This window comes from Battus philenor, unplaced genomic scaffold (assembly GCF_028537555.1).
Source record: "Battus philenor isolate CCGP_79_NKW_IND1 unplaced genomic scaffold, ilBatPhil1.0.hap1 SCAF_15, whole genome shotgun sequence".
Classification (NCBI taxonomy): domain Eukaryota; kingdom Metazoa; phylum Arthropoda; class Insecta; order Lepidoptera; family Papilionidae; genus Battus; species Battus philenor.
In genome coordinates, this window is record NW_027181677.1 from 10464027 (window position 1) to 10491875 (window position 27849).

The 27849-nt window shown below is 33.5% G+C and overlaps 1 protein-coding gene across 1 annotated transcript; it reads left to right on the plus strand.

Moving 5' to 3' along the window:
• Positions 1–718: 718 nt before the first annotated feature.
• On the plus strand, positions 719–27535 carry LOC137918669 (ATPase family AAA domain-containing protein 2-like). The gene is given in 29 exon segments (XM_068761532.1): positions 719–1026; positions 1431–1509; positions 1951–2035; positions 4543–4594; positions 4597–4672; positions 5300–5472; positions 5900–5983; positions 6689–6855; positions 7262–7335; positions 9395–9523; positions 11590–11670; positions 12359–12452; positions 12525–12618; positions 13375–13653; positions 14782–14918; positions 15262–15473; positions 16186–16292; positions 16973–17145; positions 17920–18100; positions 19020–19211; positions 19824–19980; positions 21545–21711; positions 21925–22073; positions 23294–23311; positions 23935–24122; positions 25338–25492; positions 26045–26229; positions 26498–26577; positions 27160–27535. Coding segments are annotated over 29 exon segments (3876 nt in total). The 5' UTR covers positions 719–933; the 3' UTR covers positions 27375–27535.
• The last annotated feature ends 314 nt before the right edge of the window (positions 27536–27849 follow it).

Consider the following 27849-nt stretch of genomic DNA (forward strand, 5'->3'; position numbering starts at 1 on the left):
TATGTTGTTCATAAATGTGCACTTAAGAATTAATTAAAAAAAAAACATATAAATAAATACTAATAAAATTATCGGAATATATCTTATGGATCTACATAAAATTATTATTAGTAAATGTAACCAAAAGTATATATAATAAATTTATTGTCCGATTTACACATGGTTCACCAACAAGGAAATTATCAAGGTATTAAAATATTGTTTTCCAATAAAGCTATTAAATATAAGTAAAAGTTTTTACGGTTATGGAAGCAGGATTTCTTGATTTAAATTTAATTTAGACTCGATACTTGGAACGTTTAACTCAGTTTTGCATTGGTGAAAGACTTAATAGGGTCACCAAAATACGGTATAAGTTAACAATGTCGTTCCATGATGCCGTATTGTATTTCAGTTTCGATAATGAATTTACTTTAAAATTTCCTTACTTCAAAAAAACAACTTGTTTATTTAACTTAAAACTAAATTAACTATTTTTGTAATCTCAAACGTCAAAACTAATTTTTGGGAATACTTGTTGTATCCAAACAACTTAGAAAAATGTCAAATTTGCGGGAATTTTTGACAGTTGTCAATAAAAACAGTGTGTGAATTCATTTTGAAATCATCATCGATTAATATGTTAAAAAATATTTACTTGTATTAAACATTAGTTTTAGAAAAAGTGAGGTAAGCTACTACGAGATGATGTTTTGGTTGGGTACAAACATTACGAAATTATACTGAGCGCAGGGACTACACGGCTTTTCGATTAACATGGCGTTCTGTAACGACATGTGCGGACGATAACGTTCGCCCTTTGTCGTGTTAGCTTCTATTACGAGTGTTCGAGTGATTTCTTTTGCTTTGGATTTTACCTAACGTTTTATGTCTGTTACATAAGCTAATTGAGGGCCTGATCGTATTGTTACGGCAAAAATAGAAACCACTGCAATGGTGAAAACCCGACGCAGTAATGGAGAGAATGGGGAGGTTGTGGAAGGGAATTATACATTAAACGACGTTGCCAGCGTCTCTGATGAGAAGGTGAACATTCTAGAATGATATTATAATGGTACAGATCAGTTTGCACAATTGCTTTGTTAAGATTATCATTTGTAAATCAACTTCCTGTTCCCATTTTCCTCTTAGTGTAGGTGAATCGGGTGGTTGCTCAAGTTGCATGAGCTTTCAATGCTTTCTGTATAGAGAACCATTTGCTCAGAATTTCTTGTTGTCCTTCTGTTGACTTCAATATGTAGATTGATGTGATGTCATCAAATGCACTGAGTTTTTCTTCTCTGTACTTTGTGTTATCCCAACTTTATTTTCGCATATGTTATTTGTTAGTAATGCATGAAAAGAAAATTTAGAAAATTTCTTGTAATTTATTTCAATTTAATCTAATGCTGATTAAAGATGTTTTTGTTATAAATAAATTTTTGCCCCAGGCATCCAATTGGTCTCCACGAGAGCTTAGAAGTAGTCAATATAAAGTCAAACGAAAAATACAACACTGGCCAACTAAATGTGAGTTTCACATCTTAATGAAGCTAATTTTGAAGTAGTCCTTTGTTTTTAAATTAACTTATAATAATTTTTATGTAGTTTGACTATTGTTTTGATACAAACACAACTATTATTGAAGTTATGTATCATCAAATTGATTTTTGTGATATATAGGTGTGTTACAGAAAAATTGTGGAAAATTTGTATCATAAATCTGCATAAATTGTTGCTCTGTGATTTTTTACCCTAATTTGTATTAAGTTCTGTATATTTTACAATTTTAATTATTGACAACACAGAAATATGTTCATTCCCAGAAATCAAACCTGTATACAATTTGGAATAGAGACAATTTTTTAAATTCTATACTTCTGATTAATATTTAACCTGTTTATACATTTCAACATTAGCTGTTTATCTTAAATTTTAGTAATTCTAATTACTTTTATTTATTGTATATAGATAGCCGAAGTAGACTAAGAAGAATAAGGATGCCACAAATAGTCTTTCCAGAAAGTGACACTGAACCGGAGAAGTACTCAAGAAGGTAAATTTTTATACTATATAGTAATAAGTCATTTAGTGTATTATTGCCGATGTAATGATGAAATTCTGTTTGAGATTTTAAGTCTTTCCTATAGCAATGGTTGTTCCTACTACCATGTAATAAAAGAGAGTAACTTCATCATCATTATTTCAACTGTAGGAGGTCCACTGCTGGACAAAGGCCTCTCTCATAGATTATCAACAGGACCAGTTGAAAATGGCTTACATCCAGTATCTTCTGACAACCTTTACAAGGTCCATTTCATTATAACTCTTATATGACTTGAAGGCAACATATTCAGTTAGCTTAGATGGAGCCTCTGCTCTCTACAACAACCAGTTTACTTGCATTGCTACTACCTACCCTTAAAAATATGAATTGTCCAACTTGTGTGTTGACATCCCTCACTGCACTTCCCAGTCTGTGGTCCAAATTCTAAAACCTTAAGGCCACCAGCATATAACTTATATCATAGTCATTTTATGTATAAGCTATGTATTGATGCTTTAACACAGTTGGAAGGTGTAAGTATATACTGCACTTGTAACCATTTAAATTAAGACTTTTGGTTGGAATTTATAAGTAGCTTGAATTTATAATTTGTAATAATTTAATAAGAAATACAAAAACATTTTGAACTTTATTTTGTTTGCAATGTGAATTTATTTGATTTCTAGTTATATACTTTTGTTAACAATGGCTACAATTATGCTGTAAATTGTTCTGGATGGAAGTTATGTTTAGGGGTGTGCTTTTGTATCCGAGAGACACTATATATTATTTATAATTTATCATTGTAAGGTGACCTTCGTGATATATAGCCTTATATTCTTTAAAGAGTCATATATTGTGTATGATTTTAATAGTTTCTTAAATTATACCTTTTGCAGTTATAAATGGTTATTTTTAATGAAGAGAACATACATGGCTGTAATACAAGCCAGAGACAGCTTGGTAGATGGCACAAATTGTTTAGGTTTTAGATTCCAGTGCAATTCTGTTTTCACCCTATTTACCTTCTCATATGTGAGCAATGGATATGTGATTAAAACTTACAACTGTAATAATTGTTCCTTATCACTTTATTGTTGTTAATATGTGATGTATTCATTTTCTCTTCTTTATTTAAAATTGACTCTTAAGTTTACAACTTTAATAATAACATCTTTTGTTTTTCTTAGTCATTTTGATAACTTACCATTAGTGTCCTTTTAGAGAAACTGCCTGTATTTTCTTCTGTTTTCTAAAATTTTTGTCACCATTATTTCAATAAGTTAATAATTTGAATGATTGTCTATATCATTTCTTCAAATTGATTGTTTGTTTGTTACTGTCATATATAATTAGGCTATTAATAGCTTTCTATTGTTAGCCCTAAAATGGTGCACTTCTATGTATAAGATTGGTGGCCTGCATTAAAACCCAGAACAATATCACCCATCTATTGTAGTAATGGAAAGAGCTTTGCTAAGAGTTGAATTGTGATATCGAATCAGAAATGAGGAGATCCGAAGAACCAAGACCACCGATGTTGCTCAAATAATTGCTCGTGCAATTGATAGCTGTTAAGGCCGAAAGGTTGTCGAGTTGCGACCATGAGCCGGTAGACGTGACGTTGGTGGAGTCCCCACTAGGTAGACCAGCGATAAAGTTAAGATCGCGGGATGGCGTTGGATGCGGGCAGTGCAATACCAGTGATCGTGGCGATCTTTGGAGGAAGCCTATGTCTCGAGGTGTTATCAATCAGCTGATATGATACTAATATTAGAATCTTTACTCTTTGCATTGTCAATGATTTTTTCAGATTAAAGTAATTTAATGAGATGTGGTAAAGCTACTAAAAAAAACTTTCTATGTTTATGGAGAGGCAATTGGCACAGGTAGGTAAGCCCCTTAATAGGTGAACTCGCTGAATGCGGACAACGCAAGAACCGTCATAATGGTGATCTTTAAGGGAGACATATACCTTGCAGTGGGCTAACAGATGGGTCTTCCCACTGTTAATAGTAGGGAGAACATATGTTGTACTTTTAAAAATCTATAGTGCTTTTTGATTCGTGAAAATGATAACAAATCTATTTTTTAAAGTTGTTTAATATATTGCATGAATAAGAAAAAAAACGAAAGATTTGGTAATAGGCATTTAAGATATTTATTTGATATTTTGTAAAAGGGATCACATATTTTTATCGATACTTTGTAAAAGGAATCACATGCTATAGTTTAGGAATCCTTATCAAATTGTCTTCATAATTCCTTAAAGTACCCTTCAGAAATTTTACTGATTTAGGTCACCAAAAATGGTCATCTTCATTTCAGCTGATGGACGCCCATTGCAAGGCATAGGCTTCACACAAAGATCTTCTCGATGGCCAGTCGAGATTCTGATTGTAGACACATAAAATCAAAACCGATGTTTTTTATGTTATACTATAATGGGAAACACATTTTTAATTATTAAAATAAATCTAATAGAAATTAAATAACATTTGAACATTTGGGAATAGATCTCGACAACTGCGGGTTTTCTTTGCTGATGATAATGAACCAACAAACAGAAGAGCATGAAAATTCGGCACAATCGTGGACCCAGGAAAAACTACATGGAAGACAGTGAAGATAAACCGATACAGCAAAGTAAGTATCTCTTTTTAAGGGGATCAACAAGCCTGAAATAGACAGGGGACTTATTTATGGAATGTCATTGCCTGTGGCATACTAAGTGTGGATTGATAACTAAAAAAACTGTCAAGGTCCATTATGTGGAAATAATTTTAAGCAAGTAGGCTTTTCGGCCCAATTTATTGTTCTTAGATCTGACCATTTCCATGCGCACAAATAATTCCTGGGTTAACGGGTGCACTACATTTAATATTACACTTTAATTTATAATTTCATTTTAAGTAACTATAGATTGCCTTTATATATTCCTTGGTATTTGTTGCCATCTTGAGAAATTTATGTGTTGCCATATATTATCCCGAAGTGCCTACAAGAGCTAAATAAGTAATAATATAAATAGTAAATACGAAGGATAAATTAAGTGCACCATGTGCTGTGTACACTATAACGCATTGAATTTTATTAATAATAATACATATGTTTTTACATAAATTACAATGTAGAAAAAATATGTGTACCACGATATATGATCATACGTTTAATCTATAAGCGGTAAATTGAAATTCTAGTTCCCTATTATCTTAATGTTTTGATTTCCGTTTAATGTAGGTATAATTTGTGAGCTTAAAGGTTCTTTTGCAGATGTCAGAAGGAGTTGTCGCAACCGTAAACTTCTCCACCAAACATTCAATGAGAGCTGGATCACCAATGAGTTGAAAGTAAAAGGCTATCCAGACCTCTACGGCTTCCCTGGCTCCAGCTCATCTGACGAGTCCACATCCGGCGATGAAGCTGCAGTCACAAACAAGAAAATGGTTAATACTTCTTACACATATGATGTTATTTATTTTATTATCATATCTCCGACCTTTTCTTTCTCTCATTCTCCCCCCCTCCCCCCCTCTCCTCATACCCTCTAACTCTATCGCTATATATATATATATATATATATATATATATATATATATATATATATATATATATATATATATATATATATGCGTGCGTGTGTATGTGTATATATATATATATATGTTTATATTTATGTCTATCTTTATTCATATCTCCTCTTACTATGAAACTGTCCTATATAGTGTATAGGACAACTACATAAAATACTAATGACAAGTATTTAATACTTATGATTGCTCTAAGTGAGCACACAGTTATAACAACTCATTAAATACAATTTATTACAATAAATAAAGAGTAAAAAATGATTATTATTTTTTTTACTTTCAGACTCCAAATCATCCAACTAATACCGATGAGGACACACAATTATCGCGTCAGAGAAGGACTTCAGCTAGATTTAGCAACAAAAAGGTATTTGTATATACATTCCTTCATAAGACATCTCTAATAAATAAAGTTAACTCAAAAATAGACAACAAAAATTTAAAATGTCATAGGATTAAAGACTAAGGTCCTGAAAGAGACATCAAGGACTGGTACGCGCCGGAGAACGTTCACCTAGTGGTAGACAGGTAGATAGACGATTTTGTTAATATCATCGGAAGATGCTGGATGCAGGCCGCTTTCAACTGGTCCCATTGAACATTTATTGTGGAAGCTATGTTCAGCAAACGTCCAATAGCTGAAATGATAATGATGATGCATTTTTCAATGGCTTTACTCCTGATGTTTAACATCCTAATGTGTTTGTGATATTTGTTATGAATTAATTTTATTCATACTTATCTTTTTTTATGTAAGCTTCAATAAACTATGTTTTTCTATGATTTTATATTTATTGTATGCAACATGCATATGATTATTTTAGTAATATGTGTTAGTTTAAACAACTTAATGCTTAGCAAATACGATTTAAAGGTATATATATGACTAAAAAAGTGTTATATATTAACAATCAATGTTTTAATGTTTTAAAAATATGTAGTCTATGATTGTGATGGTGAATATAATTTAGGCCGGTTTTGTTATTAATTATAAAATTTGAATAAGGAATATCATATTTTTCTTCAGGATATTTTTTTTTACTGTTATTAATATTCTTTACTATATCCATAGGATGTAACAGAATCAGATTCGGAAGAAGAAGTAAACCAAACTGTGATAGAAAAGAAGCCGCAGCATGATAATAAATTGGATAACAAACAAATGGACTCTGGAGACGAAATAAAAAAAGAAACAAACAAAAGTGACTCTGAAAAACAGGATCAAAATCATAATGAAAGGTTATTTTTTAATTATATTTCTATAAATGATTTTATGCTACCTATCTTATCTAATATAGTTCAAAATATTGCTCATCTGAAGTTGTAGTGGGTATGCCCCACCCACACTATTACAGCTGATGGTCAATGGAGCCGAAAAGTACGTTGGGTAGAACTCTCACTAGGTAGACCAGCGACATAGGTGAGGTCGCGAGAACTCATTGGATGCGTCCAGCGCAATACAGGTCATCGTGGCGATCTTTGCCTGACAGTGGACGTCTTATACCTAACGTGATGATGATCTTATATAACTTAACTAGAATTTACGTTAAAAAAAAATCAATACATGTGCCAGCAACCAGTTCATACTATTTCATTAATATATACATGGATCACCTTACTAATATTAACCTACTTTTGTTATCAGTAGTCAAGGACCAGCAAAATCAACTAGAGGGAGAGGAAGAAGGACTAAGAAAGAAGACAGCCAACAAGAGACAGGTAAGTTTATGTTGAAAATTATCAAATGCATTTTTTAAAAAAACATCAATTATCATTTTAAAAAATTTGACGCATGTAAACGAATGTTTACATTTCTTTACGATTATTGAAAGTTACTAATATAATCAGTCCCTTGCACCTGTTCTACACAAATGTGGTTGAAAGAGCGCTATATTAACTGTAAACAGTGATAATTATAAATGCAAAAGCTAAAGATATATAGCTTATTTGCTGTCAATTAATGTATGAAAAGCCTTATCCAAAAATCAACGGTTTCAGAAATAAATGTTCGAATCGGAAAATATTCAGGCTGCTAGAAGTAGTATTAAAATTATTATTGTCTATAATATATATTTGTAGACTATAATACTCGAAATTATTGGCCTGTGGCATTCCAGATTAAAAAATAAATTAATGTAACATTTTTTTTTAAATTGATTGAAAATCGGTGTAAAAGCTTTGAAGATTTTTGCTGACAAATAAGCTGTTCATTCACCCATATAAAGCTGTTACCACCATTACCGATCGCCTTGTATATTACCTATATTAAAAATCCTTCATATTAACATTACAATAGCTTTTATAAAGACCTTTGGTTAAATAAGTCTTTTATAGTCAAAACCTCTTTGGAGCTCTGCACATTTTGACACATTCGCTATATGTCAAAATGTTTTGTCAGATATAATTTCTAGTTTTAACTTTGCGTATTTTGATATTAGCAAAATTTAATGTTTCTCTATAATAAATGAAGTTGTGCTATCATTGACATGAAGGAGCAGATGAGAAAAATTAAAGCGGTTATTATTTTTCGATTTTTATTTTCAACCAATGTTTCTATTAAGATCGTGTGTTTTCTTGTTTAATTTCATTGAAGTTGTTATAGTATTAGCTGGTAGAGTTCCAAAGTTATAATAGGCTTTTATCAAATAAAAAGTTATTAAAAGATTATAATTATTACGGTAATTAGATAATAGCGAAGAAAATTCGTAGACGAATGAAAGTATTGAACAGGTAGTGGTAACCTTACACAGTGCGATACGGATGGCCTGTCTTAAGGTTCTGCAGTTAAAACCACTTACCTACGACGAGCAAAGTAGCTGCCGTTGCTATGGATGTCTATATCTCTCATATCTGTCCGTCGATCAACTTGTGGAAGACGGTTCAATCTCTCACGGTACCCCAAATAATGAAATAAAATTAAAAAGTAGCTGCTTAACGATATATCAGTTACTTAACACTGGGACATTGGAACATGCCGGGTGTAGGCTGTATCCAACCGATCGTATTGGAGGCTTTTGTCTAGCGTCGGACGTTCTAAGACTCTAATAATGAATCGATTTAGGTGTAGTTTTGTCATTCCGGGCGCTATTTGACTGGGAATTCTGAAGACGTGGTCACTTGATGGATGTCCAAGGGAAAGTAACTAGCCTCTAGTGCCTAGTCACTGGAGCGTCACACTAACTGATCTAAAACGTTTCGTAACTTCTTTTTTAATGTATAACAATTTATAGACTAATGCCAAGAGGGAATTCATCTTAAATCACGTTTTGGACAAGGAAAGAAATTATTAGCTTACTCTATATTTAAAACCAAATATTTAAGGCGTAACTTTATTCGAATATACTTTTGTAATCAAAACGTAATAACCAATTGTTGAATCCTTGTGCTCGAGCCATTGAGTTTCATCATATGAACCGATAGACAAAGGATAGCTACGATGGCCGGTCTTGCGCTGTATCCAGCTCGAGTTTAGTGACGAAGTTTAGGTTAAATGAATTTAACGCTATGAAAAATCTTACGAGATACACAGAAAATGAAATACAAAAGTAATGATAGAGGTTAGTTGATTGTACAATACATTAAGAGAGACTATTTACAATTTCCGCCGGAAACCAATGGCATCGGTTACATCACTGATGGCGCTCGAATTCAAATAGGCGTTTAAATTTCGAACGCGCAAGAATGATTTAACAAAAAAGTATTGTGGGCGTAGTGGTCAGTAATATGTAGTGTTCTCCCGTGAACGCTACGGTTATAGATTGAATACAATTTGTTGCAGCTTCAGAGTGTTCGTCTTCGGAGTCGTGCAGCGAACTGGCGCTGGGCCGGCAGCCGCGCCGTTCCAAACGGACCCGCAAACCTAAGCCGGCGTTCGTGCAAATCGCGCCGAGGGAGACACGAGGCCGAGGCGAGTTGTGACTTTGTCTCAATTTTATTAAAACACACCTTGCTTATACCCGGCAACGATCGTAACAGAAAAGATAACATCGTCACTGTCAAATATAACCTTGGAATTGAAATATTTAAAAATAACCTTCAAGAACATTAAAAAATGGGGTGGAAGGGGCTGGCTATAGCCTAGTTTTAGCGACGACTTTAAATCGTACAATGCAGTCTCAACCTGTGCTACACGTGTACACATTATTATAATGTGTTCTTCGTCTTTAATATGTATTTTAACACATTCCATGTGATGCGTGTAGGACCCAGCTGCACTTTACATTCAGGCCATTTGCAGTTCTCATTGAAAAACAAAAGATTCCTAAAAAAATAATTGTAAGGTCGAATATAGATAACTTTATATCACGTATGCGCGTACGTAGTGCATATTAGTCAACCATACGTCTGAAACGACTTTTTTTATTTTTAAAGCGTGGACTTATACGCCCCACGTGGCCTGAATGAAAAAAAAAATTGCCGTAGCAAGGAACGTATTAAAATAAAATTCGAATTAGCCTGATTTTATGTGATAATAATCATTTATAAGCGACAGCATAAAATTAAGAGTACGTTAGTTCGTAATGCGCCACGTAGTGTAAACAACTAACAAGAAACTCAGAGAGGGTTTATATTTGTTTTGATGATGACCAAAAATTTTTCTTTAAAATTAGAACAATTAATTTCTCAAGATCTTTATCATGAACATACTTTGAAAAAAGAGTAATATACTTTTTGACAGAGCCTGTGTTTAATAAATTTATTATAAAAAATATTTTTTATAAAAAATATTTGTTATAAAATCGTGTATATTGACCAACGAACGAAATATACTAGATGAGTGAGGCATTTATTTTTATTCCATAGATTTTTATGTCACTTTTTTTCTTAAATTTACATTTATTTTTATGTAACATACATTAGGTTGTCGTAAATATATTGTTAGTATGTTAGTGTCTTTGCATTTATATATCAGTGACTCTCGTGACCCATCATATATATGGGACGAATAGACCTTTCTGGACTACAAAAAAAGGAATCAAGCAAACAATAGGCCACATAATATAATGCTATTAAAATAGCTAAATAAACTAATCGCACGGTGTCAATATCGGTCAGTTGACGGCAAATTTTGAACAGCATGTACTTGCACACTTTGTGCATTAATTATATAGTATTACCACTGATCACGAGTTTCCCGAGCAAATGGGCAGCAGCGTCCTCTAAGTACCATAACCACACTGTGGTCAAACGTTTGTTATATCATCCCCCTTAGATATTTTTGAGGGACACCTGTGATTTGAAGTGGGCTTCTATCCGATGAAAGAGAGATTATTTGAAAGTAAACCCAATTACTAATAGCTTACCATGATGCTAGACTACTAATGTTGGGTTGATAAAATGAAATACATTGCGGCCTTAATAAAAAAAAGAACGTGCTGAAACGAAAAAACGTTGAGAAGCTCCAGCAATAATGCTTAATCTAAACGATATTATGATTAGTAAACTTTTCATAATAGCGTCAATATCTACATTTCTTAAGTGCACATTAATAATATTGCTTTGACTACGATATCTTTAAATTTAATTCACTACTTTCTTATGTTACTATATTAAAAAATTATAACAAAACGAGTGTATTCGAAGAATTATTATATGTTCTGTAGCAAATTATAAAAGTATATAAATTTTATAAAAATAAATCTCTTATTAGCCTTAGTTGATTAAGGCGTTACCTATTTTTTTAATTTAAACAATTAATTTTTAAAAATATAACGATTTTTGAAGATTTGCATGTTTGACAGTTCGCCTTGAATTTCGCACGTTTGACAGTTCACTGCGAACTTCACGCGTTTGACATTTCACACGACGGTCAGCGTTTAGTGATCATTAAGTTAATTCGTTCCTTTCACATTTAATGAATAAATATAGTGATTATATTATATGTACGTTATTTTAACTATTAGGAGACGAGCGGCTAATTATTTATATTTTGAATTAATTGAATTGTGAAAAGTTAATTTATTTCTTTTTCAGGTAAGACATTTACAATAAGAAAAAAACCATATAGTTTAAGAGAGAGAAAACCGAAAATCCTTCGTAGAAAAACCATTAGATGTAAGATGATTGAATTTATTATTATCATTATATTTAATTGTTAAGATTTGAGGTTTTGCTTATAAAATGCATATAGGAAAATTTGTGAATAGTCTTTAGGTTCTGACAAATTTGCCGATCTTTATTGAATCCTCTATACCTTTTTATCAGGCCTTTTTTATTGACAGGGTTTAGCTGGCTCTCGTTTTCAATTATATGGATTTTAATACCACATGACATGTGACTCTGAACTAAATTTGAAATTGAAATGTTTATCACACTGAAGGCTGTTCCTAACATTAATCAGATGTGAATTTTTGTACAATATTTAATGTTACTTACATATTACTATAGCAAATAAGGTTTTATTTTAAACGATTTTAAAATCGATCAACTTTCAATTCTTTATTATGGACTTATATCACAACGACCATCTGGATGACTCTTTATATTAAAATTACCGGAATCTTCTTTATCATTTCATCTATAGGATATCTACTGCTGAACTTAGGCCTCAACACATTAACATCATAATTCTCTCTTAAAAAATTTCTTATGTGATCTTGTAAAGAAATTTTCAAGATAGTAATGTTGAAATCAAAACTGTAAATTGTTATCATATATTTTCTTTATTCCTTTCACTTTTACAGGAAAAGTAGATAGTAAGGTTGTTAGTATAAATTGCTAAGACATATATTTACATTTCCAGCTCAGTCACCTTCCAGCAGTAGCAGTAGCAGCACCACAAGCTCCGATACAGAAGAGGACCTCAATGTGTCTATGAAAAATAAAACTAAGGGCAGGTATGCACTATCACAATCAAAACTATCAAATTATATTGAAACACAGTTTATAGAATGTTATGTTGGTTTCAGACAAAAGTCAAAATCTATGGATGATAAGAAGACTGACAGAGCATTAAGGGACATCCAGCCGGTTGAAGTTGATAGAAGTGTTAGATTCTATTCTGTGAGTATCTCTTACATCCTGTTACAAAGGTTCTTCAGTTCTTCGATCAACGTTGGCAAGCTCACAATCACTCAATGAGTCAGGTAGAATATTTCTCGGGGTTTTTCTATGAGAACGAATCAGGAATTAAAACATTCATGGACAAATGAAAATAACCAACATAGTCCAGTGAATTGGCTTGTTGTAGTAGCAATGGGAAGAAATATAGCAAGTAGATGTTTAAGATCCGCTGGGTCCTTAGGGTATTTGAGGGATGGTACTTTCCAACTTCCTATAGGAAATCTATGGGGAAGGACTATATCTAGTGGACATCCTTTGATATGACTCATAGTGATATCAATGACATTTAAATTAAACTTTTTTATTTATAATTATAAATCAAGATTAAGATTTTAGTAATAAGCCATTTCAAGTTTAAATTATATATACCTCTTTATACTATTTCATAAAAAATTAAGTTATATATTTAATAGTTTTTTTACCAGGTAAAAAACTATGTAACACGTAATTTATTGGTTATTCGTTTAGCATTTAATTATATTTATATAGTATAGTATTTTTCAATATATAATTCAGAACCGATTAGAATAAGTAATAAATAAAAGTACTATTATATTCATTAACAATTTATCGAAGTCCGCTTCACTTACACATTGGCATCCCGGGACTTTCTATTAATTATGTTTCTGATACCTGACGATGATCAACATGATATATATGATTTATTATAAACATTTGTTAAAATTTTCATTATAGGTTGGTGGTTTAGAAGAGCACATAAAATGCTTACGCGAGATGGTACTATTTCCGTTGATGTATCCAGATCTGTTTAATAAATTCAAAACGAGGCCAGCCAAAGGAGTTTTATTTCACGGTCCACCCGGTACCGGTAAGACGTTACTGGCAAGGGCTTTGGCAAATGAGTGCACTCTTGTTGGAGGTAGAAAAGTTGCTTTCTTCATGAGAAAGGGAGCGGATTGTTTGAAGAAATGGGTTGGCGAAAGTGAAAGACATCTCAAGTTATTATTTCAACAGGTAATCATTTTTTGTATTATGTTTAGCTAGGAATAAGAGGAATTATTTATAGTAAACAATCTAGATGGTTCCGTCAAGGGCCAATTACCAGGCCATTATTTTGTTTATTCCTGCGGTTTATACTAGGTTGTTTTGAAGAATGTTTATGTAGTGACCGGGTGTAAAGGCCTGTCTTTGGCTTGGGTTGTCACTTGAAACCCTTACAATACTCTTTGGATTGATAGAATACATAAATACCAAAATATAAAAGTAAAATATTGTTTGAAAAATTAATGTTGTTATCTGTGCCATGTGGAATTTTAGATAGAGAATAGGTAGTATTTTTAGTAAATTATTTAACTAGATTAGACCAGTGGGTAGGTGATTGTTCATGTGTTCTTTTCCTGCATACTTACCATACAACCAGCAGATTATGGTGTGTAAAGTGCCAAGTTTTGATCTTCAGTTGGTTGATGATGAATTTGAACATGAACTAAAAGTGCATATTTAGAACTGTACAGAGTTTTATAAAACAAGTCTGCCAAATAGATCATTGCATTGGTATATTGTATATGTTATTGGGACTTGCTCGCCTTGGGACTTTCTTAAATTCAATATTTTTTCTGTTTGTGTTTGCTTCACACTCTCCTCTTCCATTCTGCACAATGGAATAAGAGTAATAACTTCTTCCATTCTCCACATTTTCTTTCATACTCTTACCACATTAATGCATGGTATGACTATCTAACAATCAATGTTTTCAAAAGTAACAAATAACATAATGATAATTGAATGAGAAACATTTTCGAAATTCAGGTTACTACAAATTAAAATTAATTATCTTTTTATTTTATTCTATTAATTATTAATTATATTTTATACTCTTTCCCTGCAGACTTTATACTGCTAGAAATTTTTGGCTTATGGCATTCCAATAGAATAAATAAATTAATGTAAGATGTTTCAGAGTGATTACTTTGTAAATAGTGATTGCATATAGATGTAAAAGCTTTTTGCTGAAAAATGAGCTATAGTGTTCATCTCTATAACCTATTACTTCATGTGTGATGATCAAATATAAATATTATAGTAAGCATAAAATAAATGTGTATTCTTTTTATACTCGAGTGTGTGCTTTTTATATTTAAGGCAAACAAAATGAAGCCTTCGATAATATTTTTCGACGAAATCGACGCGTTGGCTCCCGTGCGAAGCGTGCGACAAGAGCAAGTACACACCAGTGTCGTAGGCACCTTGCTGGCCGAAATGGACGGCCTCTGTGACAGGTAGAAATTTTATATATTAATTTATATCAAAATTACAATAAAACACATTTACGTATTAATGTACACCAAAATTACAATAAAAACACATTTATGTATTAATTTACACCAAAATTACAATAAAACACATTTAAAATGAAATGTTAGAAATAAAACAAAATAATCTCTTGATTATTTTGTTTTCAATTAGGTTATATCTGACAAAGTGCATGTGCATAATTTTTTTAAATATATTGTGAAAAAATAAAATTTATTTAAAAAGCTGACAATCATGATTCCTGTTATAAGTATAATGTTGAATAAATTAATTTTATCTTTATCTATAATAAATATTTTTTTTTAACAGAGGGGAGGTGATAATAATAGGGGCAACTAACCGTTTGGATGCAGTGGACCCGGCGCTGCGGCGTGCGGGCCGCTTCGACCGCGAGTTGTACTTCCCAACGCCGCACGCCGCAGCCCGCCGCGACATACTCGACATATACACGCGCGAGTGGCGCCCGAGGCCTAGCGAAGACACCTTAGATCACATAGCCGATATCACCAGCGGATATGGAGGTTTAATTTGCTTTTTTATTTCAATTTATTCATATCATCATTCACATAGGTCCAGTAGAATTAAAGACATAGTTAAGGTTGCGAGCAGAATAGAGCCTTGAGCTGTATTAAGTCATTTACAGTGACCACATTTGAACGTCATATTACAATATTATATCATCATTTATCAATATATCAGCCAAAGGACATCCACTGTTGGACATAGTTTTTCATAAATTTCCAATGAGACCAGTTTTTTTTAAGGTCCCTTTTGGGACCTATCATCTACCTCTACCTTTTTATGGGATGAGGTCATTTTTTTCGTTTAAATTTTATGTTTTTAAGCTCACGATTCTTTTTTTGTAGGATCTCTCTTTTATTTTTTTAACAATCCATATATTATCTAATGTTCATATTGTTAAGGGGTCTGTATCTAGTATCTACCTTGTTGAACTTCTTACGTAATCCATCTCCTTTGATCTTTGCTCTGTGGCCTGACCGCTGCAACTTCAACTTGTTTTACAAGAATTTTCTAAAATAGTCTTCTTTTAAGTCCCTACAAAATCGGCTCTGTCACTGCAGAGATTAGCCGGAGCTAAATTACAACCTTACAATACAATATTTAATTCTGCTAACATATAACGGTGTCATGTGTATGTAAATAATTTTTGAACAGCATTAGAACTAGTGTGAATATCTAGTGAACATTTTACAACCTAAACAATTTTTACAGGTTCGGACTTGAAAGCTTTGTGTTCGGAAGCGGTGTTAAGAGCTTTAAGAAGAGTCTACCCACAAGTGTACGATAGTGAATATGCCCTTGTCATTGATCCGAAAAATGTGAGTGTAGTTTATTTTTTAATTTTCTTATACATACATCACTTGGTAAGTATTTAACAGCTTTACTGCCAGTGTCTTGAACATTGGAGTCGGGATCAAAGTTTCTTTTTTGTTGTTTCATTTGTTTAAAAAGGATTCTCAAATGTTGTTAATTGAGTACCGTTTGCTCATATAAGGTAATTAAATTAAGAAAATAAGCAATCTAAGGCACCGCGAAAGAAATTTTGTTTATCAGTGCCGTGTCTTGCGTTTTTTGGCACGTGTCAGTCTTTCTCGTAGTCATATTGCAGGAGGGTGGTAGTTGTGTAATTCGCATTGTTTGCCGCATGCGCATTTATCAGCGGGTTGGCGGGCGATGCACTTTATTGCACGACTACTACTGCATTGGCGGAAGTAGCACCGGATTAAAAGACAGACCTGCGGCGCTTAGATACTCCATGACCTTGGCTCCGACTAATATCTAAAGCGTAGGCATGGTGATAATAGTTTGATGACATTAAGAATGATGTGAATTATTATTGTCCGTTGGCCTATGTTCCATAATTATCCAAATTACGATCTTTATAAAATATCATTAATTGGTATTATTAACATGAATGAACTAAATGTTGTTTTTGCTTCGATTTCGGTTAGCAGCATTTTGTAATAGTTAAAATTGACAATAGAAGTATTGATTGCAGGTGGAGGTTCAGTTGGAAGATCTCCAGCGTGCAATGGCTGGTATGGTTGCGGCTGGTGCACGCAGCGCTCCACCGCCAGCACGCCGGTTGCCTGCGCATGCGCATGCATTACTGGCACCACAACTGCGTGCGGCTGCTCCTATACTGCGCAACCTTGCGCCACATATCAAAAAGTTAGTATTTCGTGTAATCTTGGTAAAAGATCGTCATTTTATTATGCGGCCTATCTTTAATCTTCTGTGACGAGACGAGACTGTGACGAGGAAATGGGTACCATCCATTGTCATCCTTTTGATGAAAAAAATTATGTAGGCTTATTAGCCACAAAACAGTGGTAGAGTTTCCAGAGGACGGGCAGCAGAGTCCTCTGCGTACCATCATACCAGACTGCGGTCGCCGAGCCACCTGTCTAGCATGGTGAATTACGGTACATCCCCTCAAAGACATCTTTGTGGGAGGCCTGTGCTATGCTATGAGCTGTGAAGAGACATTATGTTGGGCACCTTCAAATTTTACAATAATTTTAATTCATGTCCTATATCCATTTTTTATAAGAAAATGCATGTTATTTATATGGTAATTCCACTATTATAATAGGAGCTATAAATTTAACACATATATACTTAATCAGTATGCGGCACACTTATATATATATATATATATATATATATATATATATAACGCTAATTTCCCAAGATCATGTATACATTATAATATCAATCAATAATTTATTTAATAAAAAAAGGTATTTCTTAAGATATGTTGTAGAACTATTATATGTATATACACACATACCCATGAAGGATTTAGGAAACTTGAAGACCAAATTTAGGCATTACAAGTATATTTCTATTTTTAAATTTATTATGTGTCTGTCAATATTTATTAACATCGGTATTTTCTAAAGTACGTATGATTGTTAACATCAGGAATGTTTTGTCATTTAGTGATTTGAGAGTGACCGAGTGTGGGCTGTCGCCGAGCGTCCTGTTGATAAGCGGCGAATGTGCGGAGACGCACATCGCGCCCGCCTTGCTCGCGCAGCTAGAGCACTGCACCGTGAAGGAACTCAGCATGTCCACTCTGCACTCGGCGCTTGCATTCACTCAGGAACAGGCGCTAATATCTGTGAGTATTATTACAATAGGCATTTGATTTGGCACGTCGGAAATAAGAACAAGTTATTTGACAGGCAGCAATGTGCAATTAAGACAAAATTTTAAAAACAATGTATATACATAAAATTATTTGACGATTGCGTAGTACTCTGCAATTGATTTGTCACGTCGGACACAAGTCACACACGTTACTTTTGTCTGTCACAATTCGAAACAATTAAGCTTTCCAAAACAGTCTGTTGCTTTATTTCGTAATTAGAATATTTGTTTTCCACTTTGAATTGCATCACACTACACGTTTTACTATTTAAAAAAAATTTTGAAGGTAATCGCGATGATGTAGTACCGGCATTTGATTTACCACTTAAGAATCAGCATTAACTAGTCTGTACACGTACCAAGCTGTCAGAACATGGACATTAACAAGACTACGCTGTTTAAAATTTAACCTCGATGTGCCAAATCAACTGCCGTGTACTATATTTACTAGATAGCCGCCACAAGTTATACAACCAGTAATCTATTTGTATTACAATTATGTACATTGCAGAATATAGGCCTCCATAGATTTCTAAAAGAATTGTTTGGAAGTGGCTTGTATTCAGTGTCTTCTGATAAACTTAATAAGGTCGTCGGTCTACAGTGATGTTGGACATTCTGCACTTGCAGGTCCGTGGTTGCACCAGGACCTAAATGGTCTGCCCATTGCCACTTCAACTTTGCAATCTGCTGGGCGTTGAGTTTTTCATTGTCATCATCATTTCATTCCATTGCTGGACACAAGCTTTCCCCATGGTTTTCCTACAACCTTGTCCTTTCCCAACGCTTCTCCACTCCAGAATTTTAGGGCTCCAATGGCTATCAGTTCTGCAAATTACTCGGTCTGCCCACTAACATATCTAATATTAATAACATTAATTATTTTATAGCTGTTCTCCGAATGCCGGCGTGCGGACCGTGGGTGTGTGTTGTTCGTGCGTGACGTGCCGTCCGTGTGGGCGGCTCTGAAGTCTTCAAACAGCACGGCGCTTCTGATGCAGCTGTGGCGGACGCGTGCCGCTGGCGACAACACGTTGCTGATGGCCACAGCTTCAGTACCACACTCCGACCTACCCCCAGAGGTACCTAAATGATATACCTTGATGTACTCGACGATGGCTTCATAATGTCAGTCGATAAACGCCCACTGCAAGGCATAATAGGCCTCCCTCAAAGGTTGCAATGATGCCTGGTCTTACGTTGCCCATATTCAACAGTTTCCCGCGACCTTTACTATATCGTGAGTCCACATAGTGGGAACCTGTACAATTTTTTGTGCTACAAAAGAGAGCAGTTTGTGTTATCAATAATATGAGATATAGACACTGATACATAATGTTTCTGAATTATCTTGTAATAAATTAAGGAAGTTTAAACAACAATTTGTTGAAGTATGAAGGATTTTTTAAGTGATAATAAGGGCAAAATAAAAAAACCGTCTGAGTTTCTTGTCGGCTCTTATCATATCGGGGAGCATTTGAAACTCACGTAGCATTAAGTTGGAGGCATATTGTAGCATATATTATCAAAATATCAATTAATTATCCCTTTTTTATTTATAAGTTAGTTAATACAGAAGCTACACTAATTCCAGCTTTATTATTATAGTTGAACACGTCTACAGTATATACAAAAATAATTTAAAACATGTTTCTTGAAAATATTTATCAGGTAAACAAAAATACTTTTTGCAGATTCAAGAACTGTTTCCGGCATACAAAGACTGTGTGTACAGGGTGCGTGAGCCGACTGCGTCTGAGGTGATCAATTTTCTGAAACCGATCATAACAGAAGTGCCGTTGGAGCCTCCTGTTATGGAAAATAACGAACCGCCTCCTCCATTACCAAGAGGTATGTTTATCTATTACTATATTCACTTTACCCAACATTCTTCTGCGATATGGGAAGAATAATCTGAAGTGTCTCGTGTAATGTACAAATTGACTAGCCGCAATTTGTCCTCCTTCTTCTTTCTAATATTATATTTACCATAAAGAGTATTAATTTATATCGAAATCGAGTGACAATAGCTTTTAAAAATAACTTGGTTCTATGGTGACTTTATGCTTCTCCTTTATTCTAATCTGGACTAGATGTAAAGCATTGGTTTTTACCTCCAAATGTGACTATATACAATAGGTGAGATAGACATATCATGCCGTCTCATGTTTATGGCGTAACCAAATGTGTTGCTGCGTAAATATTTATGTAAGTAAACACCTTTTTTAACCTTTAACTGTGGACGCGCGGTCTCACAGACCGCTTGCAGTTTGTAATTTTTGTGTTTACCCCTTTCCCCTTGCTCCCCGCATTTAATGCTCTCAGTAGCTTCAGTTTTAGCGCCCAAACGTATGATAAGATAAGAGATTGTGTCGGCTGCCATAAATTAGGTGAGTTATTTTACTTTATACTTTAACCGCGGTCTGTCGGACCGCACGTCCACGATTCCTGCGTAAATAATATAAACGGTGACTTTGTTCAATTTGATTGTTTTATGTTATTTTCTTTCAAAATATCAAAGAATATTGAACTAGAAGATGGCCTTTGATCATTTTATATCGCATTCTTGACTTGTGTGGTATAAATGCTCATGTACTACATAATGAGCAACAGAGCAAAAAAATAAAAAGAGGAGTATTCCTAAAAAAATGGCACGGTCTTTAGTCATATATGCATGCGGAACGAATAATAAAAGGAGACGAGCAATAAAATCAAATATATCAAACGAATTGAAAATGACAATGAGGCGAGTTTTAGGCGCAGATATGCTCCTAGATGAACCTCCTAGCCAGGAGAGTGATTCATTAAAACGAAAAACATGTCGTCTTTGTCCACCAAAACCAAAAAGAAAGTCCAATTACACTTGTATAGATTGTAGGCAGGTCATATGTTTACAGTGTTCCAAACCCTTGTGCAAGGACTGCCAATAATTTTAAACAATTGGATCAATGTCAAAATTTTTTTAATTTGAATTTGAGAAGACTTTTATTCGTTTTTATTTTAGGTTAAACCTTAGATTTATAGTTTTGATTGTTATTTCTTCTAAAAAGTTTAATTCGTTCGAGTTTTTCGTCCTACAATTGATCTATAGTAAATGTATGCCAAAAAGTGTCTTTAATTGTTATTATGCTTTATTTTATTTACAAATAAAGAAAGATTGATTAAAAGCATCGAAATTATTTAATTTCAATATACATAAAAAACGAAAAATACAAAAGTGTACAAATAAAATTAATATTAACGTAATATTTGGACTTCAGAACATAGCGGTCCGAGAGACCGCGCGTCCATGGTAGTGTGACAAAAAAATGACGTCCATAGTTAAGGGTTAATAAAAAAGGGTTACGCCGCTTAATGAATCAGGCTGTACAACATTTGTTTATGGAATATGTATGATAGAAGAATTTCCCTCTAGCCCCCCCTCCGCCGCCTCCGCGTGAGAGTGCCGAGGAAGTAGCTCGACGCAAGCGCAAGGAAGACTACAAGCTGCGAGAACTTCGGATATTCTTGCGCGACATCTGCCGGAAGCTTGCTTCTAATCGACGCTTCTACAAATTCACGAAACCCGTTGACCTCGAAGAGGTAAGACATATCTTCATTTAATATTTATAATGGAGAACGTAATTTATAAACACTTCTAACTTAGCTATATAAGGATTCTAGGTGCTAGGTATATTACCTATGTTGATATATACAGGTTATGATTCTCAGCATTGTTTGCAAAAATTCTTTTATACCTAAAATAAGTACAAAAAATTGATTGTTGATCTATTAATCATTTTTGTTTGTCTGCAGGTGACAGACTATCTAGACATTATAAAGCAGCCAATGGATCTGGAGACGATGATGACGAAGGTGGACATGCATAAGTACAACTGTGCGAAGGAGTTTCTCGATGATATTGACCTCATATGCGCCAATGCGCTGGAGTACAATCCTGATAGGTGAGAATTTGCTATTGAATACATATGGAGTATTTTAATCTGATTTCTGTGTTACGGAAGTTGTTTGTAAAGAAGTATGTATGAGAGAAAAGAGTATGTTGTGTGCTAAGGTTTTATCAATTCTGTAAATCCATCCCTTAAAATCTTGCCACCTGCGTTTATTGTCTTATTTAAAATATGAACTGTCCATATCGTATGATCTATGTAGTATTATCTATTAAAAATTTTCTAGGGGAGTGTTGTATCCGTATTTCAATGTAAAATTATAATTTTAATGTCATGTGGTGGCTTTTAAATAGGTTATTGTACCAATTTAACTAACTTTTACTATAAACCAAATCTAGTGTGAAATAGAATAATAAAATAAAAAATGATGATAATGATGTTATTGTTAGAAGTAAGTCGAGAAGTTATCCTCTGAAATCAGTGTGTAAAAATACTTTTTTTTACTGACACAATGACAAAATTTAATTATATATATATATATATATATATATATATATATATATATATATATATTTAAATACATAAATATGTCACGACAGTACATAAGATTTTGAATTTCAGAACCCTTAATTTACATCTTTATGATAAAAAATTGAACAAATTTTAATTTCTTATAATACAGAGTACCTGTGTGTAACTTATCAGAGGATAATTATAAATTTAAATTTATGTATTGCATGTACTTTGATGTGACCTTTTGAAGTTCTTACTTGATTTTATCTTCTATTATCGTGTTTTAGCGTAATGAATTATGTCATTAATGACCATTTTATTCTCATTATTTGTTTCATTGATGATGTTTGTTTACATTCATCATTGTTTGCACGTTCCATTTAAATTTACATTCTTACGTTACTTACCTCAACTTCCAGATAATCTTTAATAAGAATCAGAAATATTATAAAATTTATTTGCCTATTAAAATTGTTGTAACTGTCATTGGTGTTAAATTAATATTAGGCATTGCATTTTTCGTAAAATTTTATCTTGATATTTATTTTAAAAGAGTGCATTTTCGATGTTTTAGTCTAATTTGTAACAAATCATTCCATTATTTAATTTTACTGTCCAATTCTTCATGATTAATTTAATAAAATTTTAATGTTTTATTTAATTTGTATATTCACTCACCATATTGGAATTTCATTTTACTGTGTACTAATGTTCTGTTCACCTTTATGTTCTTTCTCCACATTTCCTGGTGCCATTCAAAGGGCTAGAGGGATGTATAGGTATGAAAAGTTCGCAATCTTATGTAATGGTATTTAATAAAGTTTTTTATTTAAATAAACTAGTGTATGGAGGTAACTTGTGTATGTACTTAATCTACATCCTCTAACCTTTTGTCCGTTTTCCGGACATCATATAATTTGCTCGTATTTTGAGGTATTTAGTATAATTCGCTTCTTACGCATGCTCATAGTAAGACAAGGTAGTTTTTTAAAAGCTCCTCAATAATTATTAATAGCACATACCTTTTTGTTTTTATTTTTAAGTTGCTTATTTAAATACTAAATTATTATTGATTTGTCATAAGAATTCATTGGCAAATGCATCATAGGATGTTCAACCACAAGATGGACAGACAGCCTTGTTTAAGGTCATTGAAAAACGCTGGATGCAGGATCCAAATCCTATTGAGAATCTATTGTCCAACTGTGGACGTCCTATGGCTGAAGTAATGATGATAAGAATATCTGTACATTTTAATTTTTTTTAGGCTCTAGAATTATGATAATAAATTGCAGTTGCAATCTCTGCTTAAGAAGCATTATCACTTACGTAATAACTATATGGCATGTTATATATAAGTTTACTCGTATATATTAAAAATTCATATATATATTCTTGCCAGAACATCGTCGGATAAGCAGATACGTCACGAAGCGTGTTCGTTGCGGGACCACGCGCACGCTCTGATCGACGTCGAGATGGACAGTGACTTTGAGCTGGAGTGCCAGGACATTGCCAAGAAGCGGCGAGAGGAAGGCGCCCAGGAGGACAACGATCTACCAGACTTCATTTACACTGCTTCCAATTTACGTGAGTTGTTTGTTTAGAAATGTATATCTGTGCTAAGTCAGCAAACAGTCATACTAGGCTAATCTGGACGCTACCCAGAAAGAAATTTCCTCACTACCCAACCTTTACTATGAAAAGTGTTCTAGTCTAACCTAATGTATGTACATAACTTTCAACTTAAATTAAAACAAATAGTGATCTGTCAATGTAATCTAAGGAATAAAAATAAACTTGCTGTACCACCAAGTTTTTCACAATGGTCAATGTATATGATTTTATAAAAAACTAACAAAATTCAAGAATTTTATTAAGCATAGGTTCTGTATAAGGACTACTAAATGCTGGGAAATTAATTGTTTTTATGTTCCGGATTGTTTTAATGTTAAAACAAATATAAAAAAGCAAACTCCACTGAGTTTGTTGTTAGTTCTTATCAGTAGCGATTATAAATGAATGTCACGATCTCTTAAAAAATGATTTTTCTATGACGTCCAATATTCCTTATACCTTAAGATAAAAATATATGTCCAATATCACACACCACTAAGGATTTATGACATGGAAAGATGGTCTTTCTCTTCGGACTTCATAGACAAGTTCAGTCGCTCAATGAGCTATGGAGACGAACACCCTTTTATTTATGAGAAAATTATTAGATAATTATAATTAATTGTCATAGCTCTAGTGCTATTGGTAAATTTAAGTAGTAGCGGGAATACGTAATGCACAGTCAAAATGGCCGCTGGGGTCCCTAGGTTTAGGTTCGAAAGTGGCTGAAAGTAGGCCGCTTCCGATAGAGATCTATGGGAGAGGCTTATGCCCAGCTCTAGATGTCTTGACTGCTGAAATAATGATGACGATGACCAAATATGCTTCTGTTTAAAATATTTCAAATTTTCATAAATAAAGCTAGTGTTGTGTATAAATTCCATAAATACATATGATTCTATAGAATTTTTTATTTTCTCTGTCCATTAATGTCGGTCGGCATGTAACTAAGCTCAAGGAATCCCTTGAAAGCCTCCACTGTAACATTTTGTATTTAATTGGATTAAGTCAATTACTTTTATTACCCAAGAATTAGACTGCAATTAATATTGTGTTTCTCATTGAAGACTTATACTGAAATATGATGTTCGCTAATATTCAAGTGAATGTTCACTTAATGTCATTTTAGGTATGTTTTTAAATGTAAGAACATTAATATGATATTAAAAACAAAGTTTTCCTTCGCAGCAGAAGGTTTCGACTCAACGGCGAATGACAGCAAGAACTTGCGGACGCCGCAGAACGGAGACAAGAGCGAATCTCATTCGGCGAAGCGGAAGCGCAGGAGAATGAACGCCTGGTCCAAAGGATTGGTTGTGAAACGACAAAAGACTTCACAGAAGGTAAAATTACTACATTATCTTGAAGGAAATATATTGGTGCAAAAATGCCCGATGTAGATATAAGGGAACTGCACTTTAATGTGATAAGTATGGCATTAATCCAATGATTAGTTGTTCAGTCTTTGTTAACTTATTTAAATATTCGTTGTTTCTAATAATTGTGGATAAACCAGACTAGTTATACTTAAATATGAGTTAAACAAGGTGTAAGTTGGGCCAGTTATTTTCTTTTATGTCTCCAAAGTAAAACGCACAAAAAAGATCACTCAGTTTCGCAGAAAAGTAAATATTGATGTTTTTAAATATGTGGAAAAAACTTGACTCGAGAAATTCCCTGTGTCTCACGAACAACATATCTATATTAATGACATAAAATATTTAGTATCCCTTTATAATTTCATAAGTATCTTATTTGAATCTTAATATTAACTTTTAATCATACAGTAATTACCTAAACTTATGAAATAAAGAGTAAACGCAAAATTTCAATACAATGTCATCATCTAATTACGACTTGTTCTGTAATATTAAATACATTCGAAACTTCTGCAGACATTTAAAGACACGAGCATGGCAATTACTGACGAGGAGTCAAAAGAGAATAAGCCTATAACTTCGACCCCGCTGGCTAACGGTTCAGCCACATCTTCGGGCTCCGACGACGACGCTCCCTTGCGGCGTCCGCCCGACGACACGCTGCTCGCCGCTGCGCCCACCAACCGGCACCCGGCTGACAGGTACATTATTCTTCAAAATTTACAAACACCCTACTATTTTTCCACAATCTGAAATACCAAAAAATACACGCGTTTTTTATTTTAATTTTAAATTGACCCAATGTTAAATACATTATATACAACATGACATTTAGTTAAGTACCTAGAAAATATAACACACTAAAATTTGAGATATTCCACATTTTCTATTTAAACAGGATTATCAAATAAAATAAATTAAGCAATATTTTTGTTATACCATGTATCAATCATGGAATTGTTGTTTCAGTCCAACAAAAGCAGGTGAAAAAACACCATCAAAGACATCACCAAAGAAACGAAATTCAGGGCACGAAACTTCAAGTGGGGGTAAGTGACATATTTATTTATTTAATATTCTTTATTATACACGTTAAGACACATTAAATAAGTTTTACAAAAATATACAAAAAAATACAATGGGCATAATTTAATTTAGGATTATTTTATTCAAATGATATCAATTCCGCGGCAATTTTTTTGACAATATTAATTTCAAAGAACAGACTGGTTACATTAATGAGTGTGCGCGCTTCTATGTAACACCTAACTTATATAATTAGTCTTAATTCTTCAAACGTTTATGAATGTTAAGCTCTATTCAGAGAGAGAGAGAGCGAAGGCATATGTGGCATACCTACAAAAGGTACATCGGTAACATGTAACTGGAAACTTAGCTAATACGAATTGTGACCTCTGAACATAGGTTGGTTTGAGTTCTGCACAGAGGCATATACTGTGTAAATAAACACATCTGCCCCCTGCAATAATAAATAATGAAAAAATAACGTGTAACGGGCTGGCCGATTTTAAGTCATCTCGTGAGGTAGCCCACGAAATTAGTAAGGGGTTTTAAGTTTGTTTTGAACAATTGAAAATTTTGGTTTTGAGTATATTTCCTTATTGTTTCAGACTCAGACAAAGTACTGATAAACAAGACTGAATTAGATAACATTCTGTATAAGAACGCGAAGGCATTACGAAGCATCGGGCTGGAGGCACTTCTCGACCTGCACACGCAGCTCAGCAAGGCTGTCCACGCCTACTCCGCCAAGTACGACCGCACGAAACTACCGCTGGAGATGCAAACGATCGTCGGCAGGTACCTGCAGCTAACTAGAAAATGAACCAAACCAAAGAGCAATCGAAAATAGCTCTTATTGCTGTCTGTCAAAAGTTCAAAGTAGCATACCCATCCAGCATCACATAGATATAAGAAACCGAACTGACAATAGATTCGTTACAAATACATTATCGATTTAAATTATTTATCTGTACAGTGTGTCTATTGTTGACATAGATTCTAGACATAGATCTTTCCAAAGCCGTCCAAAGTATTATTGACAGTATGTTATTCGGTTAAAACAATGCTTTTGACAGATGGCCCTTTTCATTGAGATGTGTAGAATAAGGTTTCGGTGTTGGAATATAACATTCCATGTTTTTAGGAAAATTCTTAAAGTTCCAAGAAATCACTGCCCTAAAGTTACGAATGTTTGTTGGTAGTTTACTCTTTTGTGATGAATTGTATAGAAATATTTAATTCTTGTTATTGTAAGGCGCTGTCTGTCTTTGTTTCGTTTAATGTTTCTTAGAGTAATT